We start from the raw sequence: 19,089 nt of genomic DNA, 5'->3' as shown, positions 1-19,089 counted from the left end.
ATGGGGCCAGAGGTCAGGAGGAGGGAGGCTCCAGGGATGCCTGGCAGTGTTGGCTGTCATGCTGTGGTCTCAGAGTCGTTTGCAGCAGCAGGGGTGCTCTGTCTGCTGATAAGCAGGTTCAGAGGAAAAATTAAACAAGAAACAAGACCTTATTTAGCTGTCAGATCCTGCTCCTCTAATCCAGCTCCGTGCTGTCCTTCCCCTCCAGCAGTCACCAGAGGGAATTGTCCATTGCTCCTTGTAATTGCAGCCAAAAGAAGAGATGCAATTTAGTCTGCAGGTGGCAAAATTAATACTGTGTTTTTTCTAATCTGTCCCCAGCATGAGACTAAATAAAAGTGTTTGAGGAGTGAGGGGAACTGTTTGCCTGCAGGAGTGGAGCTGCATTAGCCATGTAAATGTGCACTCCAGGCCACTGTCATTTGTATTCCCGGCAGGAATACAAGGCTCCTGCCTTAAAGAGCTTTTAAATCTGCTGCTGATTAATAATGCAGCCAGTGCCAGAATGCATCCTCCTTCCTGAGGCTGGAGAAGGGGGTTGAGCTGGATTTGGTCCTCCAAAGCAGATTTGCCTGTGTGTGCCCAGGGCTGCCTCGGTCACCGTGGGGCAGTGGGGCTGCGGGATGAGCCAGCTCTGGGGCAAAAGTCTGAGCTTCTGGGGTCTTTGCCCTGAAAGGGCTGCCTGCTGATGGTGAGGCAGCTTCTCTGCTTTGCAATGGAGATATCTGAGGCATGTTCAGTGTTGGGATGTTAGTAACTGGTGAGGGAGGAGAGAGGTGGCTCTGTCTGGCACGAGCCAGGGGTGTTTGGTGTTTGGTGTTTGGTGCCCAGGTGCAGCTGTTGGATGCAGTGAGTTGTTCTGGGGAAGGACACGGTGCACATGTAGTTTTATGCCTGTTCTGCTGTAGTTTTATGCCTGTTCTGCTGTAGTTTTATGCCTGTTCTGCTGCTACCCTGGTTAATCAACAGGAGAAAACCCACGTACAGGGGAATGGAGTTTATAAAGTCAGGCAGTGTGGTGAATAATTTAATGTTTGCTTTTTCAAATAGAGGCAATGATAGGAGAGCTTAAAATATTGATGGGAAACACATTTTTTTTTTCACAGTGTGAAATGCTTTATAGCCTGTGTGATTTTCTTTAATGTTTTTTAAACATGTTTGAGGCTGGCACCTGCTTTTCTGTCATGTACCATGGGCTCTGCTCTTAAGCACATCTGTGAGTGAACAGGATTTTTCCTGCTGACTTTGTTAACAGTCAGGACCACGCAGTCAGGGCTCTCCAGTCCATTTCCAGGATTCAGAGACACAGGAGGGCAGCTGTGTGATATTTTATTGATGGGGATCATACAACACAGAAAGGAGCACTTAGCTTATCTCACAGGAGCAGGACCCAAGGCAGGTGTTGGGGGATAATGTTGGATTATGTCCCACACCCTGAGGGAGCTGTGTGTGGGCCATGGAGCTGCACAGGAGCCTCTTTGACTCCTCTCTGGAAGCCAGAGTGACTTGGAATCAAGGAGCAAATCACCATGAATAAAACATCATGAGGGCTTTTTATTTCAGCAAAGATTAATGAGCTAAGTAATAAATACAAAATTTCACAGATACTTAAGTTTACTTTCTAGGGACTTGTTCCTCTCCATGGGAGTCTTGGTGGGACAGAGACAGGTCCAGCAAATGTCCTGATTTGATGGGAAGTAGGACAAGCTGGAAACAGTCAACATCCCTGTGCAGCTTTTGCTGTGTCTGAGGGCTGTGAGCTGCTGCCTGCATAGGCTGGAGACCTGTTTGGAGCCAAACCTGGTTCAAATGGGAATATTGGCAAGTGCATCTTACAGTGGATGAACTAAATGGATGCTTGCATGTCAGGGAGGGAGTTTGTGCTGACCAGAAATACACAGGCAGCTCCTGAGGCACTGCCTGCTCTCAGAGCAGGGGTCAAACTCTCAGCAGTCCAGGCTGGATCTGGTGTGAGGTGGTTCAGGAGGCCTTGGTGTGTCCCACCAGCCCTCCTGATCAAAGATTGTGTTTTCCCTATCCCAGGCATCCTCAGCAGGGGTTCAGAGCCCAGGACATGAACCCATCCTCAGACTCCAGCAGCACTAAGGGTGGAGGGTGCTGTTGGGATTTTTGCCAGTTTCCCATTGGAGGGTTGCAGGCTGCCCATGGATTACAAAGCTGCTGTGTTTTACCACTATCTTCTCCAGGATGATCACCAGCTCATCCTGGAGCTATTCCAGTCCTGATTCAGAGAGGGGGGATTGGTGTCTGCAGAAGCCACACACTCTGTTTAAGTGAAATGTTTTACTGGAGCAGCCCCTCAGTCAGTGCCCTTTCCCTCTCTGCATTTTCAGAGCCAACTCCTGTCACTGACATCCGCACAGACAGAGTGGAGCAGAAGAGTGTCACCCTGTCCTGGCAGGAGCCAGGCTTGCTCACTGCCAATGGCACCGAGTACGAGGTCAAGTACTTTGAGAAGGTAGGCTCTGGGTGTGGGAGTCCTTAAAATCACAGGGGTTTGGCAAAGCTGCCAAAGGCAGGGCTCAGAGACAGCAGAACTGGGATTGGGGCTAAGCAGTAGCCATGAGATTGGTCAGCAGAAAAATTATGTAAGAAGTAGAAAAGTAAGGGCAAATAGAACAATGGTCTGTGTATTAATGCTTAAGGAGTTATTATTAAGGAGTATTAAGGAGTCTAGAATAACTCCTTAAGATGCAAAAAAGTTTATCTAGTGAGATATTAGGAAGTTCTAACCTTAATAATGGAGCTCTGTGCATTTTAAGGCTTACAAGCAGGTATGGTATTCCAAATAAGCAAGCATTGTTTTAACTGAAGGGATGTGTGCTTATGGTGGTTGGATAGAACTACTGTCAATGTGCTTTTGCTTTGTGTGATTGGTCAAAAAACTTTCAAAGTGAGTTGTAACATTGAGTTCTTTGTCTGCTGCTGGGGCTGTGAGCTGGTGGCATCTTCCCATTGTCATAACCCTGTAATGAGACTGATGCTGGAAAATAAAACAGCTCAAGGTGCCTTCCCCAGCAGTCCCACCCTGTCTGTGATTTGTACAGAGCCCCTGGCTGGTGATACTGGGCACTGTCATGGGCTCTGCTTGTGCCCCCTGGCTCTGTGCCCTTCCCTTGCCCCCCTCAGGAGCAGGGGTGCTGTGTGTGCCCATCCATCTGTGACTCCAGCTGGGCACTGACACCACAGTGGTTCCTACATCCTGGAGGAGATGCTCTCTGTATTCCCAGCCTGCTCTCCCAGGAGAGGGTTGGACCTTGTGGTCTGCACTGGTTTAGGACTGAGAGCCACAAACCTGTGACTGTGGGTGGCCTTTCTACATGGGAAATATTTCTATGACAGTTTCTTGATTTTAAAAATTGCTGCTGTTTGACAGGTGCAGTAGGTTGGGAATTTTAGGAGAAATACCAGTGGGCAGAGCAGGGACAAGGCTCTAAATGAAAATGAATGCAGTTTATGACACAGTTCTGCAAATTACCTTATCTGCGTGTGCTCAGGCTCGTTCTGGAGCTGATGGTGTGTCAGGCACACTGTGCAGGTGACATGTCAGCATTCTGTATTTAGAAGCAAGCTCCCCTGAAGCTGATTCATATTAATGTGATTTGCAGCATCTGATAGATTTGAGAGGAGGGATCTGTGGAGGAGGGCAAATACTGGAGCCCGAGACAATAATTCCTGTGCAAATGGGCTGCAGCAACATGATACTTGGGGTATGAAATGAGGAGCCTTCCTCCTTGAGTAGAGAATTTAAATTCAGGTTAGCAGTTATTCACTGAAATGAGGCTCTTGATGCTGACATGGATATCAACTTAGTTCCTAATCTTTGCTTTTAAAGCTTTTGTTTTTACTGTGAAGATTCAAAGGGGGAAACATATCAAATGGAAACACATTTGGTAGTGATGTGAGCAGTGCAGTGAGTGCCTGCTGCTCATGCCCATGCCAGACTGTGGGGCTGAGACACTGAACTGTGGGGTGGGGACACTGCCTGTGCTGAATTGTGGGGTTGGGACACTGAACTGTGGGGCTGGGACACTGAACTGTGGGGTGGGGACACTGCCTGTGCTGAAATGTGGGGCTGGGACACTGCTTGTGCCAGACTGTGGGGCTGGGACACTGAACTGTGCTGGAATGTGGGGCTGGGACACTGAACTGTGGGGCTGGGACATTGCCTGTGCTGGACTGTGGGGCTGGGACACTGAACTGTGCTGTGGGGACACTGCCTGTGCTGAAATGTGGGGCTGGGACACTGCTTGTGCCAGACTGTGGGGCTGGGACACTGCCTGTGCTGAACCCTGGGTTGGGGACACTGCCTGTGCTGGACTGTGGGGCTGGGACATTGAACTGTGCTGTGGGGACACTGCCTGTGCTGGACTGTGGGGCTGGGACACTGCTTGTGCCAGACTGTGGGGCTGGGACACTGAACTGTGGGGCTGGGACACTGCCTATGCTGTGGGGACACTGCCTGTGCTGGACTGTGGGGCTGGGATACTGAACTGTGGGGTTGGGACACTGCCTTCACTGCCTGTGCTGGACAGTGGGACTGTGGGACACTGCCTGTGCTGGACTGTGGGGTGGGGACACTGAACTGTGGGTCCGGGGTGCCCCTCAGGGCTCCACCTGCCATTCAGCAATCCCCACAGATTTGCTCCAGTCCTCAGCAGCTGCAGCAGGGGAGCAGGGAAGGGCTGGGCAGGGCTGCTGGCTGCTGCCACAGCTGAGCCTGGCACAGGGGGAAGTTGCCATGAGGGGTGGCACAGCTGCTCCCCACCACCCCACCTTCTACCTTCATGTCCTCACAGCACCATCCACCTCCATCTGCCATCTCCTGTGACCTTCCCATGTAATTTCTGTTGATCAGACATGCAGTGAATGTATTGTTTCTTTTGGAGGCTGTCCTGACGGGGCCCAGAGCTGAGGACAGGGCTGTGCCATGCTGGCTCTGTGTCACAGCTGTCAGTCCAGCTCCATCTCAGGTATCTCATTATTTCACAGGATCAGAGAGATCAAAGTTACTCAACTGTGAAAACCACATCAACGGCTGTGACAGTCAATAACCTGAAGCCTGGTACCCTCTACATTTTCCAAATCAGAACATCTTCCTCTCCAGACTACAACCCTGGCATTGAAGTGGAGACATTGGCAGAGTGTAAGTGCAGCAGGGCTCTGAGCTGAGCCCTGGGGAGGCTGTGCTTGCAGCTTGTGCCCCAGCTGCCCCTGTTCCATGGAGCAGCACTTGTTCCTCTGGTTCTGCTGCTCCAGGTCTAAGGTCACTGCTGTCCAGGAATTTGCTTCTCCTTGCATTTTCCCATTAGATGTTGATGAGGTTGGTCCTGCCTGTGCTGGGGGAGCCTGTCCTGTCTCTTCTCAGTCAAGAGTCAATGAGGGCAGCTGCTCTCTGGCTCCTTTCTCATGAAGGGGCTGGGACAGGCTCTGCTCTTTGGCTGAGCTTGCCCAAAACCATGCTTAGCTCATGACTGCTCCCTGCTGCTGTCCTGGCTCAGGAGGCATTTGGCTTGCCTGCTCCTTGGCTGGCTCAGGGCAGCCAGCAACAGTGTTATCTGCTGAGACTTCTCCTTTTAAATTCCCATTCATAACTGTGGTCCAAAAGCATCTTATTTCACTAAGAGAGGGCTGGAGGGATGTTGGGCTTCAGCACAATCCCCCATGCTGGCTGGAAGAGCAAGGCTGAGCTGGCTGGCTCAGAACAGCTCCCACAGATTGTGTTTAACAGGGCTTTAAATTGCCTTCATTTGCCACACAGAAGACATTTCAGAATTAATTGAAGCCAATAAAAATTTTATAGAGAATGTAGTAGCTATCTAATACCCCTGTTTGCAAAAGCAGGAGGAAAAGGGATTAATGTGATGAAAGAAAACTATTTGTAAGGCCATAAATTTTGATATGTTCCTCTGATAAACAGGATTCTTCCTCAGCTCTGATTCCCAGCACCAGGAGCTGGGGCAGCAGTGCTGGGCTGCTCTGTCTGCAGTGCCCAGCATGTTGGACTGATCCCACCAGCCTGGGCTCTTAAAGCTGAACCATGTCATAGACATGTTTTCTGAAAAATCCTTTCCTTAGGATTTTTCCTCCTGAGAAGCTGAGAGGCCTCAGGAACAAAATGTAAACAATGGTTATCTGCTGCTGTGGAATGCAACAGGTGGATCTGGGATTGGTCTCATGTGGTTGTTTCTAATTAATGGCCAATCACAGCCCAGCTGGCTCAGACTCTCTGTCCAAGACAGAAGCCTTTGTTATCATTTCTTTACTATTCTATTCTTAGCCAGCCTTCTGATGAAATCCTTTCTTCTATTCTTTTAGTATGTTTTAATATGATATATAGAATAAAATAATAAGTTTTAATATGATATATATAATAAAATAATAAATCAGCCTTCTGAAACATGGAGTCAGATCCTCCTCTCTTTCCTCATCCTCGGGCCCCTGTGAACATGGTCACAGAACCAGAACATGAATTGTGAGGATGGTGAAAAGCAGCCAAACTCCCACAGCTCTCCTGGAGGACCCAGGCTGGCCATGGGAGCAGTGAGCAAGGCAGCTGCTCTCCTCAAACCTGGTTATGAGTGGCTCTGCTTCCCTCCTGCAGTGACAGTGGCCTCCAGTGAGCAGAGCCCCGTCCTCATCATCGCGGTGGTGGCCATCGTGGGGCTGACGGTGCTGCTGTCCCTGGTGCTTGGTGTGATGGTCTGGAGGAGGTGAGCAGGGCCAGCTGTGGCCCAGGGGGGTTTGAGCTGGGGTGAGGAGCTACTGCCCAGGTGCTGCTGTGCTCTCAGAGTCTCTGTGGTCAGGATGACCCCGAGATGTGTCAGAGTCTCTTTTCCCAGCCTGGCAGCTGAAGAAGGAGTCAGGATTTTTCTGTTCTGCTTTTCAAGGTTGTTTATTTTTTGCTTATCTATAACATTCTCTCTCTCTGACCTGCTGAGGTCTGTCTGGAAGGTCGGGTTGTGGCACACTGACCACCCTTGGGGTGGTATTAGCTTTTTATACTAAGAACTACATGTACATTATTTACAATAACTTCCCAATACCTATGTTAGACAGTGAGCTTCTACTCTAAACCAATCCAGAAGTGTCACCATCACAGCAGAAGATGGAGGACAAGAAGAAGAAGGAGAAGGACAGGACATGCCCAGATTCCTCCATCTTGACTCCTGAACCCCCATTCTAAATCCCCAAAATTCTACATTTCACCCTGTGATTAATTCACTATAATTCTATTCCAACTCTTGTGCCTTGTAAATCTTCACACAAAGTTGGTAATTTTTTTCCATGGGCTGAAATTGAAGGTGTTTTTGACTCTGTGCCAAGGTCTCTGAGCCCCCTGCCAGGGTTTTGAGTCCTCCAGGGCAGCCAGAGGAATGTCCTGGGTTCTGACACTGCATCTTCATTCTCTTTGCAGGCAGTGTGGGTACAGCAAAGCCAGCCAGGATGGGGATGAGGAGCTGTACTTCCACTGTAAGTGGCACCCAGCTGTCACAGCCAGTGTGACTGTGGGGGTCCCTGATTTATCCCTGATTTATCATTGTTAATAATGCACCAAAGCAGCCCTGAGCCCTCACTTTTGAAGTGCTGTCACCCTGTGTTATCCCAGAGCAGGGGCTAGCGCAGCAAGGCTCTCTGAGGACCATGGGCTTGTCAGCTCCATGTGCCAGTGTCTGTCCTGGCTGTGTGGGGGTCCCTGTGTGCCAGAGGAAATGGGGACACTTGCAGCTTCCATGGGGTGTGTAAATTATTGTCAGCTTCTCAAGCAAACAGCCTTGTTTTCTGGGGCTACTCTGGATTATTAAGCAGCAATATTTTACATACAGCAGTTGTCAGAGGGAATTCAGATGACGGGACTGATGAGTTTATTTGATTCCTGGCACATGCCCATGGAGTGCACACATGCTTTTCTGTTCCCCAAAGCACCTTGGAAGTAGAAGAGCCTGCCTTGACCATTCCACTTGGCTTTGGAGGGTGGGAGCCTCTCTGGAGCAAAGAGGCTGCTCTCCTTTACCCAGGGGTGGTGGCAGGGGAGCAGAGCAGTTGGATTCACTCAATCCTAAAAAAAAATATCTTAGAAACCTTAGAACTGAGTCTTTTGCTTTGCTTATAGAAAGGTGGCATGTTGGTTCTGCCCACAGACCAGGAGATGGATGAGCTGGGACAGTGTTTCCCAGGATGGGTGGGTGGAAGTTCTGCTGAGCCCCTCTCACCTGCCCTTTCTGCCTTTCCTGCAGTTAAAATACCAACCAGGAGGACATACATTGACCCCAGCACCTGCGAGGACCCCATGCAGGCTGTGCACCTCTTTGCCAAGGAGCTGGACAATGCCAGCATCAAAATTGAGAGGATTATCAGGACAGGCAAGTTCCAGGGGTGGTGGCTGTGCTGGTGTGCTCCCCTTTCCCTGGGCCATGGCAGTCCTGGGGGTACCCACCTGCAGCACAGGATGGCAGTGGGGCTGGTGAGGGTTTTATCCTGAAGCTTTGTTCCACATTCCTGGTGTTTTCCTGAGGCACTGAGCACAGCCAAGCCACGCAGAGCAGAAAGCATCAGCAATTATCTGCATCTGGGCAGTTTGACAGCAGCATGAAAACTATTTATAAATACGTGAACCTAATGATTTATCGATTTTCATCAACTTCACTGCCTAAAACTTAAAAGCAAATTAAAATCCCCTGACTGGACCCTAGAGCCTTAATGGCTACTGTGTGCCAGAATGTGGGAAACGTGATCATTCTTTGTCATTTGTTTTCCTAAAGATAAATTCAGCTGTAGCAGCAGCAGAGGTGGAGGAAGGGAGGAGGGAGGGCTTTGCCTGCAGCTGAAGGACAGTGTTGAAGGGGAGAGGACACTGAAGAGGGGATGAGGTTGCCTCTGAACTGCAGGGTGGAGCAGCTCAGAGGAGCCCCATGTACCTTTCATGAGCAAAATGGTGTTTGAAAAATCAAGAAAGAAATTAGTAAGGAAGACATTTAAATCTAAGGAATTTGGGAGTGTGTTTGCCTCACTGCTGACCTAACAATAACCTGATTTCCAAATCAATAAAGCTGTTCATAGCTACATGCTTTTTGCTGTCAAGCCAATATTGGTTTTTTATGTTGGGAATTCTGTAGCTCCTGTTGTGGAGTGCATGGCTGTGCAGTGGGATGTTCTTCCTCAAGGATTGCAGGAACCCCCACTCACAGCCCTGCTGTGTCCAGCTCTGTGGGAAGCAGACCAGGAGGCAGAACCAGCCAGGTCCAGAGCATAACCTTGGTGATTGTTCCTCCTCTCATGGGCTAAAATACAACATGCACTGGGGCCGAGCATGGAGAGAACAGCTGAGAGGCTCTGGAGGTGCCTGAGGGTCAGCAGCTTCCATGAGGTGTATAAATTATTGCCAGCTTCTCATGAACATGAGCAAACAGCTTTGTTTTCTGGGGCTACTCTGGATTATGGAGCAACAATAATTTTACAGACAACAATTGTAAGACTATTGGAATTTACCAATATAGCTGGATGGGACGTGCCTGAGCTTGTCTGGCCCTTGATGCTGAAGTAAATAGTGGCAACTGTGGTGTTTCACCCCTTAGACACTTTTGTCTGTCTGGGTGTGTGGTGTTTCACCCCACAGACACTTTTGGCTGGCTGGGTGTGTGGTGTTTCACCCCACAGACACTTTTGGCTGGCTGGGTGTGTGGTGTTTCACCCCACAGACACTTTTGCCTGGCTGGGTGCTGCAGTTGGCACATCGGGACAAGTCCAGGCCTGCAGGAGCTCTGGTGGTGCTGGGATGGAGCTTCCCCCCATAACAGGGGCTGCTCCTGGGGTTTCCCTCTGGCAGAGAAGCTTTAAGGGGATGGTGAAGGAAAGGAGTCGGTTCTGATGGAGGCTTTGGATCCAGAGCTTTATTCTGGCCCTCAGGCCTCTGAATGCAGCACCAGCTCCAACAGAACTCCCTGAGCCCGTGGCTGCTGCTCCTTTAACCCCGGGGAGAGGGGCAGGGAAGGGGCAGGGAGGCACCAAGCAGGGACAGGAGGGGAGGGACAAAGGGACAAAGGACACCTGGATGGCCCAATGCCCCCCAGGGGTAGAGGGCATCCTTTGGATCTGCCAATCACTCAAAGCCTTTTGGAATTCCAGGATTGACAGACAGTGCTGGGAGGGGAGAGGAGAGGGGACTGACACACCTGGGAGGGAATCATCAGGGGAGGGACCCGAGGATCTGGGATAAACCCTGAAATCAAACCACAACATAAGATGGAATTCAGATGTCGGGACTGATGAGTTTATTGGATTCCTAGGAGTAAGCTAGTGATAAAGATTAGTTTTGCCTGGGGGTTCATTAGCAAGGGAAGGAGTTGAACCATCATTTTTGGGGTATGGGCCCAACAGCTTGTTTAGCTGACCCTACTAGAAGGTAATATAAAGGAAGTATGGAGGGTTTTGATTCCTCTAGTGTAGGTTTGATTCCTGCTTTTCTAAGTACTAGGAAATGAGAGGGCTGATATACCTCCATGTTCACGTTATCATAGTGACCCTTAGTGTTCAGGCACATTTCCAGTAGGGCCTTAAGTAAGGAGGTAGGCCCATGTAGGTCAGCTCCCACACATGCAGAGGAGCAGCACAGTGCTGAGGATGGCCTGGTGTGAGTGCCAGCAGTCCTGCCAGGGATGTGTTTAACCCATTTCTCTGCCGTGCAGGAGAGTTTGGGGAGGTGTGCCGGGGGTGCCTGAAGCTGCCCAGCAAGCGCGAGCTGCCGGTGGCCATCCGCACGCTGAGGGCCGGCTGCTCCGAGAAACAGCAGCGCTCCTTCCTGGCCCAGGCCTGCACCATGGGCCAGTTTGACCACTCCAATGTCATCCGCCTCGAGGGGGTCATCACCAGAGGTACATTCATTGGAATATTTACCAATATAGCCAGATGGGACCTGCCTGAGGCCTGGTCTGGTTTAGGGCCTTGTTTGGCCCTCAACCAACCAGTGTCACTGTGGTGTTTCACCCCACAGACACTTTTGGCTGGCTGGGTGTGTGGTGTTTCACCCCACAGACACTTTTGGCCGGCTGGGTGTGTGGTGTTTCACCCCATGGACACTTTTGCCTGGCTGGGTGCGTGGTGTTTCACCCACAGACACTTTTGGCTGCCTGGGTGTGTGGTGTTTCACCCCACAGACACTTTTGGCTGGCTGGGTGTGTGGTGTTTCACCCACAGACACTTTTGCCTGCCTGGGTGCTGCAGTTGGCACATCGGGACAAGTCCAGGCCTGCAGGAGCTCTGGTGGTGCTGGGATGGAGCTTCCCCCCATAACAGGGGCTGCTCCTGGGGTTTCCCTCTGGCAGAGAAGCTTTAAGGGGATGGTGAAGGAAAGGAGTCAGTTCTGATGGAGGGTTTGGATCCAGAGACTGCTCTGACTGCTGCAGCTCTCTCCCATGAGTGTGTGTGCAGAACCAGGCTATGGATGCAATAGTTAAATGGATATTTGTGTAAATCCACAGAAACCAGAGCATGTGAGCTGATTCTAACCCTAAAAACTACGGTTTTTATAAGGAAAGGAAGTTCTGACTGGGCTGGTTGCTTTTGTTTTCACTGGGCTGTGCTGTCCTTTGTGATTCAGTCCTGATGAAAGGAGCTTCTGATACTGGAATCTGTTCCTAGCTGGGAATGGCAGGGAAGCCTTGGCCCTAGTGCTCATTATAACCTGGCTGAGATAACATCCTTATCTCCCCCAAAAGCCAGGCAGTGCAGGGGTTGGCACCTGGATTTGTAACCCCTGCAGAGTCTGAGTGATGACAGCACTGACACCATGCTGTTTGTCTGTCTGTGCAGGGAGCACCATGATGATAGTGATGGAGTACATGGGGAATGGCCTGCTGGACTCCTTCCTCAGGGTGAGTACTGGGGTGTCTGCCCAGCTTGGACTCTCCTGGCCATGTTCCCATGGCTGCCCTTTGGTTTTTCCTCTTCTGCTTTCACAGAAACACGAGGGGCAGCTGACGGGCACGCAGCTCATTTGCATGCTGCAGGGCATTGCCTCTGGCATGGCATACCTGGCAGAGATGGGCTATGTGCACAAGAGCCTGGCTGCCCACAAGGTCCTCGTCAGCAGCAGCCTGGCATGCAAGATCACAGGGTTCAGACAGCCTCAGGAAGACAAGATGGAAACCATCTTCTCCACCATGGTGAGCTGCATTTCCACATTCTGTTGTCAACACTTTTCCTAGGCTCCCATCTCCTTCTTCAAGTATGAACAGGGATTCTGCATCTTGGACTTCTTTCTCAGGTAGAAATCCAATGTTTTTGGTCAGGGACCTTCATAGCACCTTCATGCCTGCTCCAGCCACAGCCCTGCTGCACAAATCAGGGCAGAGGGACTTGTGTTTGTACAGCTGTGGGATGGTTTTCCTTAAATATCAGTGTACAAAATGCTATCAGCTCTTCCTGGGCACATCCTCCTCTCCCATTAATATTTCAGGACTCACACTCCAGTGTAGCATACAGTTGCAGTGACAGTTTAAACAAATTGAGGAAAAAGTTTTCTCTTAGCACTAAATGTGCTCCTGGCACATGGGTTTGCTTGGTGTCCATGCTGTGATGCCAGGCAGGGCACGATGAACAGTGAATGCCTACCTGGGAATTGCCAGCATTGGCCACATCCTGCTGGGCTCTCAGAAGGTTGCAGTTTATTGCAGCCCTGAGATATGTGAAAAGTCTCTGTTTCGGCCCACACGTTTGAAGAACGACTCAGAGTTCTTCAGTTCTCAGTCTCAAAGCTGTTTATTGTATCTTATCCATAAAAATTTTTCTCCTGCCCTGCCGAGGTCTGTCCAGCAGGACAGTTCCAGGCACACTGCCTGCCCCAGGGCAGTGTTATCTTTTTATACTACAAACTATGTACAACATGTTTACAATAACTTTACAATACTGTGTTAGACAGTGAGCTTCTACTCTAAACCAATCCAAAAGTGCCACCATCACAGCAGAAGATGGAGAACAAGAAGAAGGAGAAAGGCTGGACACACCCAAGTCCCTCCATCTTGTCCTCAAAACCCCTATTCTAAAAAACCCCCAAATCTACTTTTTCACCTAGTGATAATTTTATTATTACACTACTTAAACTTCTGTGGCTTCCAGGTCTTCATACAAAGCTGGTAATTTGCTCCATGGGTCATAATCAAACCCACAGGTGTTCTGGGCTGTGTGCCAGGGTCTCTGAGCCCCCTGGCAGGGGTCCTGGCAACTCTGGACACCCAGAGGGATGTCCTGAGTTCCAACACTGGGCCAGTAAATGATAAATCATTCCTGCCCTTCTGCCTGTGCAGCGTGGGAAGAGCCTGGTGCTGTGGTCAGCCCCTGAGGCCATCCAGTATCAGCACTTCAGTCCTGCCAGCGACGTGTGGAGCTTCGGGATCGTCATGTGGGAAGTGATGTCCTACGGGGAGAGACCCTACTGGGACATGTCCCACCAGGATGTGAGTGCCCTGCAGCTGCTCAGTGCATGGTGCTGCAGCTGCAGGAGTGGCTGGGAGGCTTGCCCCAGGGTTTGCCTCTGGTTGGATGGCAGCAGCTGACCCCAGCCCCTCGTGTCGTGCAGGTGATGAAGGCTGTGGAGGATGGGTTCCGCCTGCCAGCCCCTGCCAACTGCCAGCCTCCCCTGCACCAGCTGATGCTCAACTGCTGGCAGAAGGACCGCAGCCAGAGGCCCAAGTTCTCACAGATCCACAATGCCTTGAGCAAGCTGGTGCAGAGCCTGGAGCCCCCAGAGTGCCCCAGCTCCACGTGTCCCAGGTGACCACACCTGCCTGTCCCCCCCTGCCCTGCCATGCCCCACTCCCTGTTCACCACCCTCTCTGCTGGCAGGTCCCATGGCACATCCATCCCCCTCTCCAAGAGAACCTTCTCGGCCTTCCCCTCGTTCAGCTCCGTGGGGGAGTGGCTGGAAGCCATAGAAATGGGCAGATACAAGGACAACTTCACTGCTGCAGGCTACTGCTACCTGGAGTCTGTGGCCAGGATGACAGCCCAGTAAGTGACCTCTTCTCCTGGCTGTAACCTCGTGTGTGGGTGTGATGGTGTTCACAGGGGTCCGAGGATGAGGGAAGAGATGAGGATCTGACGTTTCAGAAGGCTGATTTATTATTTTATGATATATATCATATTAAAACTATACTGAAAGAATAAAGGATTTCATCAGAACGCTAGCTAAGAATAGAATAGGAAAGAATGATAACAAAAGCTTGTGTCTCAGACAGAGTCCAAGACAGCTGGACTGTGATTGGCCATTGATTAAAAACAACCACATGGGACAAATCAACGATGCACCTGTTGCATTCCACAGCAGCAGATAACCATTGGTTACATTTTGTTCCTGATGCCTCTCAGCTTCTCAGGAGAAAAAATCCTAAGGAAAGCATTCTTCATAAAAGATGTGTGTGGCATGTGGGTGCAGTGAGAGCAACGTTTCCTGCCCCTGCCAGAGAGCAGAGCCACATCCAGAGTGATTTACTGATAACCTGTGGTACTGCAGCACAGGGTGGTGGGCTCAGAGCTGTCCCACACTGGTGTGCTGCAGGCTCCTGTTAGCCCAGAATGCCTGGTCATGGTCAGTGCTGCTTTGGCTGGGGCTAAAGCTTGGGGATTTTTTATTTATGCATTTTCTTACTTGGGCATGTGTGGAATGGGCACTGCCTGGCCTGGAAGCAGTTATTGTTGGGGCACACGGTGGTCACTGTGATGTGAAATGCACATCAAGAATGTGGATGATTAGTCCTGTAATCTATTCATAAGCCATGTCTCTTGTTGAGCTGTCAAGTCTCCAGATGCAGGTGGTGGCTGGGAATTACCCAGGCAGCTGAGGCTCAGGAGTTTCTTGGAACACTGACAGTTTTTATTGCTGGGGCTGTCCTGCCCTGGTTCCTCTCACCTCTGCAGTGTGTGCAAGGATGCAGTGATTCCCAAATGGGAATCAAGTCAGTTCATCTCCAGATCCTTTTATATTCATTAGCCACATCTTAAGTCCTGTAAATACACACTTGAGAAGTGTGTATGGTTAACCCAGTGATGGTTAACCCATGCTTAGCAGCAAGGAAGGGGAGAAGGTGGGGAGAAGGTTGTGTTCTGGGGGAGTGGCTGCAAGCTGAGCTTGTGTGTAAGGGTTGTGTGTGCTGGCTGATGTGGGGCTCATTTTGCAGAGACATCCTGAGCCTGGGCATCACTCTGGCAGAGCACCAGAAGACCCTCCTGAGTGGGATCCAGAGCCTGCGGGCCCAGGTGATCCGGATGCACGGCCGGGGCGTGCAGGTGTGAGCCCGTGTGTGCAGAGGGGCAGAGCAGCCCCTGCTCCTTCTCGGGGAGGAGAGACCTGCTGGGCCAGCCAGCCCCACCTCTGAAACCTGGGGGTCTCAGGTGGGCTGTGGGAACTGCTGGGTGCTGCCAAACACGTGGTGGGAGAGCAGGGCTTCTGTCCCCTGTGCCAGCCCAGCATCCCCAGGGCGGGGCCTGGGGGACGTGGCTCTCCCCAGGGCTGTTTGTAAGATGAGTCAAACTGTAGTGATGCCATTTCATGTGGTAGTTGAGTTCACAGGGTGGGATGGACCTTTTTGCACTGTCTTAATCCAGAGCCAACACTTCTGTGTCTAGTATCCTGCTGGTGAATCCATGGGGACTTTTATACAGCCTGACAGATCACAGCAACCCCACAAGGAGTTTTTATTGCTTTTATATTTAGAAAGCAGCTCTCACCCAATGCCCAACTCCTGGAAGGTGACTTTCCCCATCTGTGCTGAAGGAAACTCTTTCCCAGTTGCATCCCTTCTGCTCCATGAGCTACTTCACAGAGTTTTGACACCTCACTTGGTGAACAAAACCAAATATTCTCCAGTAAAGCACAGAGGAAATGGTGCTGGCTGCATCCATGCAATCCACACTTTGTTTTGTGAGCACTGTGCTGCCTTCCTGGCACGCTGGCAGCTCCCAGAGCTGCAGCCTGATCCCTGAGAAGACATAAATAGCATCTTAATAATACAACTTTCCTTGAGGTTTGTTAATTAAATGGGTATTTGCAGCCCTTTATGGAGTTTTGTAAGGTTTTATTGTGATCTGTAAGTGTCTCAAGTGAATTATTAATGCTGAAAGGCAAAGATTTACATAGGGGATGAAGGCTGTAGGAGATGCTCAGAGTCTGGTTGGAAATCTGCTCCAGTCAGACCCTGTTGTTGGCTGCTCTGAGAGAGTGAGGATGTGAATGAGGATTGAGTGCAGGGCCCCTTGAGGCTGGCAGGGTGACCTCTCTGCCCAGGAGAATGCTGCAAATGCTCTGGGGAAAACAAGATCTCTCCTTCCTGTCTCCTCTGCAGTTCAAACTATGCCTCTTGTGTCCCTCCCCAGAGTTTCTTGGTCAGTGTTTTTAACAGAAATCATTTCTCCAAGTCTGGCCCATTCCAGTCAGGTTGGTCACTTGCCATCCCCCTGTTTCCCAGCCTGAAGAGCAATAGCAGTGACCTAAGCCCTGCATTTAGTGAAATGCCTGATCCCAAGGATCAGGTGCAATTTGTGTGCTCTCTGTGTTTACATTTTATCTCTAGAGAAAGCATATTACAGCTCTCTAGGCAGGGGCTTGAACCAGCTTGGTTCTGGGTCTCCCCTCTCCCTGCTGGTGCTGCCTGTTGGGATGCAGCAGCCATGCTGGGAAGTTGCTGCTGGAGGAGCTGGCTCCAGGCTGCTTCAGGAGATCTGGAGACATCTAGGGCTTGGTGGTGAGGTGGCAGTGTGCCTCAGTTTGGAAAACAAACCTGGCCATGAGCAGGCAGCACCGTGTTCCCTTGAGTCCCCCAGAACAGACCCTGCCTCCAGAAAAGGGAATGTGACAAGGGCCAGCTCTGGGTGCCTCTTGTGGCCACTAAAATCTGCTTTTCTGTCCCTCTGGATGCTGCCCAGCTGGAAAGGGATGAACCTCAGCTCAGTTTTCTGTGGTCATGGCTGTTTCCCTGGGCTGCAGTGGCTGGGGGCTGGCCAGGCCTCAAATCTGAGCACCTGTTGGTTTGACCACCAAACTCCCAAAAAACTCACTTCCTTTTCAAACCAGGACACTCCTGTAGTAGCTGTGGCTGTGTGGAGGGGTCCCACAGGAGCTGAGCTCTGGGGTGGGCTCTGACCCAGCAGGAACAGGAGTCAGCAGCTCTCCTGCTCTCTCCTACAAGGAAGGAAAGGAAAGGAAAGCCCCCCATGGAAGCAGCCTCCTAGCCCAGTTTTTCTGCAAGAATAAACACTTTGAATTGAGCTCTCACCAACACAAGATAACAAAATTTGTAGATTAAGCTATAGATTGTTGTTATGATATTAAAATTAACTTGCATCCTCTCAGCTTCTCTCCTTGGGGAAGTAGTATAATTAAATTAATCAGCAAGGCTGTTTTGCAGCTGCAAGGGAAATGCCTCAAAATGACCCTGATCTCTTCCCATGCAGCCTCTGGCATTTCACCAGGCTCTTGCCCTTCTCCATGGGCTGGAGCAGCATCTGCAACACTCCCCTCACTAGAAACCAAATGGGAATCAAGGTGGTTCATCCCCAGATGCTTTTCTATTCATTAGCCACATCTTAAGTACTGTAAATACACACTTGAGAAGTCAATATATATTTTTATAAGCTTGAGACAAATGTAATATAATACTATAAAGGACTCTGTGTGCATCTCATGTTTGAACTATAGTCAGACATCTCCAGGGAATCTCAGTTGGTTTGGAATATTATTTATTAATAATGATAATAATAATAATAGTTATTATAAATGCTAATAAAAATCTATTGACATTTTTTAAAATTTTGTATTTATTGAACCACGGTTGAAGCTGGCAATAAAGAGATATCTAAATACCTGAGTAAAACCAACCAATAATCCTGCCCTGGTTTGTCTGAGTCAGTCATTTCAATGTTCTGGGGGGAAATGCCACTTTATCAAAGGTGCCATGTGGTGAGTAAGGGACAGTTTTAGTAGCATCAAGGTGTGAAGTGATGCCTTGTTTTGTTAAATGACATCTGTGCTAAGGTGAGCTGACACCTGTAGAGGGGCTGGAGGGGTGGTTTCTTGATAGTGACATTTTGTGGGGAGGAAAAGCACCTGCTTTGCTTTGCTGGTGCATGTTGTGGTGTCAGAAAGGTGCATGGGCTGGCCTGTGGGCCAGGTGCTGTTCAGAGAGGTGGGAATCCCTCCCACCACCCCTCAGCATTCATTGCATGGTGAAAGTGAAACCCAGGACTCCGCTGGCACCACCAGCAGGTTTGGGTTTTGGGGAGAGCAAGGGAGGAGCCAGGGCTGTTCCTCCTGCCCCTCACTGCCCCACAGCAGCCCAGACATGAAATCCATCACCTTCCTCAGACATGAAATCCACCACCTTCCCCCTTCTTCAGACATGGAATCATCACCTTCCCCCTTCCTCAGACATGAAATCCACCACCTTCCCCTTCCTCAGACATGAAATCCACCACCTTCCTCAGACATGGAATCATCACCTTCCCCTTCCTGAGACATGAAATCATCACCTTTCCCCTTCCTCAGACACGGAATCATTACCTTCCCCTTCCTCAGACATGAAATCCATCACCTTCCCCTTCCTCAGACATGAAATCCACCACCTTCCCCCTTCCTCAGACATGGAATCACCACCTTCCCCCTTCCTCAGACACGGAATCATCACCTTCCCCTTCCTCAGACATGAAATCCATCACCTTCCCCCTTCCTCAGATATGGAATCATCACCTTCCCCTTCCTCAGACATGGAATCCACCACCTTCCCCCTTCCTCAGACATGAAATCATCACCTTTCCCCTTCCTCAGACATGGAATCCACCACCTTTCCCCTCCCTCAGATATGAAATCATCACCTTTCCCCTTCCTCAGACATGGAATCATCACCTTCCCCTTCCCCCTGTGGGCTCTCACTGCAGAGAGGCTGCCAGACCCAGGGTGCAGGGCTCAGGTGAGCCTGGCCTTGCTACCAGCTGTCCTGGGAAGGTTAAAAAGAACCTGGCTCTGGAGGAAGAGCAAGGTTTGAATGTGAATAATGGCTGATTATCAGGAAGAGCAGGTGCCAT

The 19,089-nt window shown here is 50.3% G+C and overlaps 1 protein-coding gene across 1 annotated transcript in view; it reads left to right on the top strand.

Moving 5' to 3' along the window:
• The window catches only part of EPHA10 (EPH receptor A10), a 33,888-nt gene extending 15,990 nt beyond the window's left edge, over positions 1-17,898 (top strand). Inside the window, exons 6-17 of the mRNA XM_077189564.1 lie at positions 2,355-2,479; positions 5,014-5,167; positions 6,626-6,734; positions 7,439-7,494; positions 8,259-8,384; positions 10,707-10,892; positions 11,830-11,891; positions 11,979-12,182; positions 13,323-13,472; positions 13,595-13,788; positions 13,861-14,025; positions 15,192-17,898. Of these exons, the coding sequence (XP_077045679.1) occupies positions 2,355-2,479; positions 5,014-5,167; positions 6,626-6,734; positions 7,439-7,494; positions 8,259-8,384; positions 10,707-10,892; positions 11,830-11,891; positions 11,979-12,182; positions 13,323-13,472; positions 13,595-13,788; positions 13,861-14,025; positions 15,192-15,306 (1,646 nt within the window). The 3' untranslated portion in view covers positions 15,307-17,898. The remainder of the gene's footprint in view (positions 1-2,354; positions 2,480-5,013; positions 5,168-6,625; positions 6,735-7,438; positions 7,495-8,258; positions 8,385-10,706; positions 10,893-11,829; positions 11,892-11,978; positions 12,183-13,322; positions 13,473-13,594; positions 13,789-13,860; positions 14,026-15,191) is intronic.
• The last annotated feature ends 1,191 nt before the right edge of the window (positions 17,899-19,089 follow it).

This window comes from Agelaius phoeniceus, chromosome 22 (assembly GCF_051311805.1).
Source record: "Agelaius phoeniceus isolate bAgePho1 chromosome 22, bAgePho1.hap1, whole genome shotgun sequence".
Classification (NCBI taxonomy): domain Eukaryota; kingdom Metazoa; phylum Chordata; class Aves; order Passeriformes; family Icteridae; genus Agelaius; species Agelaius phoeniceus.
This window is presented reverse-complemented; position numbering and strand designations above follow the sequence as displayed.